At 52.7% G+C, this 5,644-nt stretch overlaps 1 protein-coding gene across 1 annotated transcript; it reads right to left on the minus strand.

Annotated features, from left to right (window-relative positions):
* Positions 1-184: 184 nt before the first annotated feature.
* SELENOM (selenoprotein M) lies at positions 185-2,826 on the minus strand. Its single transcript, XM_037817072.1, has 5 exons — positions 2,594-2,826; positions 1,302-1,337; positions 1,092-1,126; positions 639-717; positions 185-549 (listed from the first exon to the last, which is right to left on the minus strand). The coding sequence occupies exons 1-5, from the start codon at positions 2,726-2,728 to the stop codon at positions 391-393; spliced, it is 444 nt and encodes a 147-aa protein (XP_037673000.1). The 5' UTR covers positions 2,729-2,826; the 3' UTR covers positions 185-390.
* Positions 2,827-5,644: the final 2,818 nt, after the last annotated feature.

Raw genomic sequence — 5,644 nt, forward strand, 5'->3', positions numbered from 1 at the left:
CCCTGCCTCCTCTCTGCTATCTTTGGGGGTTGAGTGGAGGAGGGGCTTGGCAAGGTGTGCCCACATCTCCACGCCGGCAGCCCGAGCCCTGACGACCAGGCTAGAGCTAGGCAGGCGGGGATGCGAGGCTCCAATTCGGACCTCCCTTCCCACCCGCCGGCGCCAAGAAGGAGATGAGCCTCGGTTAAAGCGAAAGAGGATTTAGTGGAAGCTAGGGAGGGAAGAAGGGGGGTTGGAGAGGAACCCCGCCACCCCAACCTCACCCAAGCCGGCCCTGGGACGGGGCGTCGGCCCTCAGCGAAGAAGATACTCCCGGGACGCTGAGAGCTTCATTTTGTCCCCGGGTCTCGGGCAGGGTGGCCTCCACACCTCCGCTTCGCCCCGGGGGTCCTACAGGTCGGCGCGGTCCGGGTCGTCCTCGGCGGGCCTAGCGGGCGCCCGCAGGTACTCGGGGGGCACGGGCACGTCGGGCGCCGCCTTGCGGTAGAAGCCGAGCTCCTGCACCAGCGCGTTGATCTCCTCGCGGGTCATGTCGCTCAGTGGGATGCGCTGAGGCGGGGCGGAGGGGCGGGGTCAGCGCGCCGGGCCCCGCCCCGCCCGTGGCCCCGCCCCCGCCCGTCCTCCCATCGCTGCCTCACCTCCAGCTCTTCGTAGCGGTGGCCCAGGAGCACGAGCTCCGGGTCGGCCCCCGGGAGGTGCTTCATCACCAGGTTGTGGCTGGGGGTTGGTGTTAAGGGGGTCGCGGTGGGCAGAGGCAGGGGGGCTGCGACGGGCTTGCGGATGTGAACAGCGCAGCCGCCTTTGCTGAGCGCTTTACTTTGTGCCCGGGTGGGACAGGGATCCCCATTTACAAGTGAGGAAATTAGTACTGAAAGAGGTAAAGGACCCTCATCTCCATACCGATATCTGAGGCAGACATCACTAATCAGTCTCTACCCTGCCCAGTCGGAGGCCACCTCAGAATCCTCCCGGCGGGCACCACCAATCAATTCCACTCGTTCAGGGGAAAACAAATGCCACCCATATCTCTGAAGTGAAAGGAGAGGAAATTCTCCCAGGCTCCCTCCCCCACGACAAGAGAGGAAGGATACTAGAGTGGGATGTCCTCGGTGACGAAGGCCTTCACCTGGGGGAGGAACAGAGCATCAGAGACCAAGAGTCCATGGCCAGGAGGAAACTCAAGCCCAAGTGCCAGCTTCCCACTCCCAGCCCACGGGTTCCCCCCACACAATCAATAAGCCATGTTTCCACACACATACACACAGAGACTCAGGGCTGGGGACCCCTTCTTTCAAACTCACCTCCTTCAGGCGGTTCAGCTGTCATCCCCCGCAGGTCTGAAGGGGAACAAAATGGCATAGGTTAAGAGCCCCCCACATCTGCTGCAACCACACCCTCATCCCAGAGTTGGGCCAGGATGTGGGTTAACCCTGGAGCAGCAGTTCCCAGGGTGTGAAGGAGATGGAGGCCCTTTGTGGGCATATGGGGCACTGTTGTACAGATGGGGAAACTGAGGCCTGTGGTCAATCACCCAGGGAAAAAGAGGGGCAAAGGCAGAGACCTGTGAGGGCTTGCTAGCCTCAGGGATCTTGCCTGCACCTCCTACTGACTGTTGACTCACTGAAGTCCTCTCATTACCCAAGAGAAATGAGCCTCTAAGGCAGTAGAGACAGGCCTGGCCTTTGGCTTATGGAACTTCAAGGCAGAGACAAACCATAAGGAATCAGCTCAGAACTGCTTTGGGGGCCCCCATTAGAGACATCTGCACCTGGTCCCTACCCCACCCCGCTGGCCCTCCCCACCATCTGCGGCCCAGTCCCAATGGACCATCTAGTTGTTTCCCCAAAGTGGGGGCTGGTAGAGTTCCTCTCTGCACTTCCTGCTGGGGTGGGGGTGGGAGGTTGGGGCGCACATCCCAACAGAAGTCCAAGCTCTGAGACTAACCATTCCAGCCCTTGGCATCCACCCGCCTTTTGTCAGACAGAAAACTATGGCTCAGAGAGGGGCTGTGATGGTCCAAGTCACACAGCAAGGCAGAGACTGGAGCAGGGAACTTCCCACCGCCGGGGTGGGGGTGGGGGTGTGGGGGGGTCTGCTGCATAGTAAGTGCTGGCAACGCGGTTCCCAGTTTCCTTTTGGTTCTTTCATGGTGGGGGAAAGCGCCCAGAAAGTCTTCTCTCCCCCAGGTGAAGAAAGACCCTCTGAAGCCCCAAGTTGTGGAACTGGAGTGGGAGGAGGAATTCCAGAAAAAAAGTGAAGTGATGGCAGGGTGGGAAGTTGGGCTCCCGAAGGCAGCTATGGGGGAGTCCCAGGACGGAAGAAGAGTTGGGGGACAGGGTCTGTGTCTGGGGGGCCGGCTGTCCAGCAGGATAGGGAGCTGAAGAGGGGTTCCGGGTTCCAGGCCGCAAGGTCGAGTGTCCCTGGTTTCCACTGTGGGTGCCAGGGCATCCTGGGGTTTGGGAGCGGGAGGAATGATCCCGGTGCCGGGAGAACTCGGGGCGGTCCTGGGGCCGGGACGAGCGGTGATCCCGGGTCGAAGGGACCTCAGGGTTGGGGGGCGGCGGTCGGGGGGCTGCGGGGCCGGCTCGCTCACCTCTACCCGGGCCCGGGCCAGGCCGCGCAGACGATTCCAGTCGGGCCGGAAGGTGGTGGTGATGGCGGCCGCGGCGGGGACCGCGAGCGCCGCGAGAAGCAGCAGCAGCAGCGCTGGAGGCTGCAGGGGGCCCATCGAGACCCGGCGGGATATCCGCAGGCGGGACGCGAACCGCGCGGCCGCTGCGCCACGTCTGGCCTCCGGGGCTGGCCCCGCCCCGGGTCGAGACAGAGACCACGCCCCCGAGCGCCCCGCCTCCGCTCCCGGCCTTCTTAGGGCTTGTGTGGGGTCCTCCCAGTAGCTCCTGGCGCGGTCCGGGTCCCTGTCTTGGCCCTCCGGTCTTCACTACCTGTGTCCCGAGTGTCCACGCTCCCTCTGACGACCGAGAGCGTGGGCGGCCCTGCAGAATGCCACGGAACAGCGCCACCGCACGCCGGCAGGGGGCGCTAGAGGGACGCGGACGGGCGCGGGAATTTCTGGCCCAGACCCTCGAATTGCGGGCGAGGAAACTGAGGCCTGGGAGGGATCTTTGTGTTTTATTTTTCTGGAAAAAATTCCCATCAGGGTTTTGATTCTCCAGAGCACAAAGTATGACGATAGGAATATTACTTACCCCGTGGTGTTTGGGAGGATAAAAAGAGTTACTACACATAAAACTCTTCAGAACAGTACCTGGCTTTTTGTTCCTTTCTTCACAAAAACCCCAAGAGCTCCATTTTGCAGGTTTAGAAACAGGCGCAAATAGATGAAGTGATCCAATTTGTGGTTCTGGGATTCTAACCCACGGAAGTCTCTGTGCTCATGTCACCAGACTAGATCAGGACGCCACACTTCCCCTTTACGCAGGCAACACGGGAAATCTATCACAGTGCCCTTTCCCACAAATCCAGACTGGAGCTCAGAATCCTCAATTCTGAGCTACGGCCGCATTATGACTTTCCCGGGCTCTACTCAGTTTTTGCCTGTCTGGGCTCCTTTCTCTGTTAAAAAAAAAAAAAAGTAGGTTTTACAACTTCAATCCAGGCTGGATACGTTATTATATATTCATTATCATTATTCTTATATTGTTTTCCCATTTTGTTTTTTTTTAAATTAAATATTTTAAAGTGGGACCCTAAAAGTATTGTGGACTCTAGATGCAGTGTCAGACTGGATAAGTCAGCTCTGCACAGAGCCCTTTGTTTGCACTCTGCTACCTCCTGATCACTGACTTGATTGTAAGGATATAAAAATAATAATAAGCTGTTATTTAATGTTCATGCCTATAAATACCAGAGGGCACTGTAAATATAATTGGTCCATTCCAGACTGTTTACATGGTAGACTATGTCTAACACCCTATTTAGTGCTGTAGAAGTGTGAATTCATCCAACTTTCTGAAGGGCAGTTTGGCTCAGTAAATCAGAACCCTAAAAACGTTTGTTCAATCCAGTCATCCCACTACTCAAAATTTCACCCAATATAATCATCGGCGAGGTCCCCAATTGCTGGGTCAAAGTTGTTTACTGAAGCACTGTTTCTTATGGTGAGAACTGGAGAAACAAACTAAGCATGTCACTGCAGAGCATGAGCTACATAATGATGGTAACCCCCCTGCAATTGTTTAAAATGATGTAATGCAGTGCAGAACAACAGGGGGAAATTGTACTAAGAGCAAAAAATAGCAAAAAAAAAAAAAAAAAAAAAAAAAAAAACACCCACAAAGCTATGAAACAGAAATAACAATTTGGTGTTGGGATGCCCTGGGCTGCAAGTCACAGAAACCCCCATTTAAACTGGCTTAAACAATAAAGAGAATCTGTCGACTTAAATAACCAAAAAATGTCCAAGGGCAGGGAGGGCTTCAGGTGAGGTTCGATCTGGTTGATAAAATCACCAAGAATTTTTTTAAATTCAGTTTTATTGAGATATGTTCACATACCATACAATCATCCATGGTGTACAACCAGCTGTTCACAGGACCATCATATAGTTGTGCATTCATCACCCCGATCTATTTTTGAACATTTTCCTTACACCAGAAAGAATAAGAGTAAGAACAAAAAAAAGTAAAAAAGAACACCCAAATCATCCCCACATCCCACCCTATTTTTCATTTAGCTTTTGTCCCCATTGTTCTACTCATCCATCCATACCCTAGATAAAGGGAGTGTGATCCACATGGTCTTCACAATCACACTGTCAGCCCTTGTAATCTACATTGTTATACAATCATCTTCAACAGTCAAGGCTACTGGGTTGGAGTTTGGTAGTTTCAGTTATTTACTTCTAGCTATTCCAATACATTAAAACCTAAAAGGTGTTACCTATATAGTGAGTAAGAATGTCCACCAAAGTGACCTATTGACTCCATTTGAAATCTCTCAGCCACTGAAGCTTTATTTCATTTCATTTTGCATTCCCCTTTTGGTCATGAAGATGTTCTCAATCCCACGATGCCAGGTCCAGGTTCATCCCAGGAGTTATATCCTGCGTTGCCAGGGAGACTTACACCCCTGGGAGTCAGGTCCCAAGTAGTGGGGAAGGCAGTGAGATCACCTGCCAAGGAAGTCACCAAGAATTTTGTTTTCTCCATTCTCTTTTTCACAGTATCAGTTTATCTTTAGACCAATTCTCTGCATTGTGTCAAGATGGTTGCCAACAGTAACTAAGGCTACATACAGGCTTTTTCATACACATCTCATCAAGGGGAGGTCATCTTTTTTGGTAACCTCCTCAGGATAGAAAACAAGCTGCTTTTACCAAAAGCCCTCAGCAAGTCTCCTTGTATCTCACTAGTCCATCCATGATCCAATCATGTGGCTCAGGGAATGGGAATTGCTCACTGGCTTAACCAATCAAGATCCATTCCTGAAACTGTGGGCAGGGTCCGTCATATTCCAGTTCCTGTTAAGAAGGGTAATAGGCTTCAGGTAGATGTTGTGAAAGCAATGCAACAGCCAACCAATTTTATAAAATATGTATATATAAATAAATTTGCCTAGACCAAAAAAAAAAAAAAAAAAAAAAAAATCTAGAGGAAAACAACCCCAAAAGTCAACAATGGTCAAT

Source organism: Choloepus didactylus, chromosome 23 (genome assembly GCF_015220235.1).
Source record: "Choloepus didactylus isolate mChoDid1 chromosome 23, mChoDid1.pri, whole genome shotgun sequence".
Classification (NCBI taxonomy): Eukaryota; Metazoa; Chordata; class Mammalia; order Pilosa; family Megalonychidae; genus Choloepus; species Choloepus didactylus.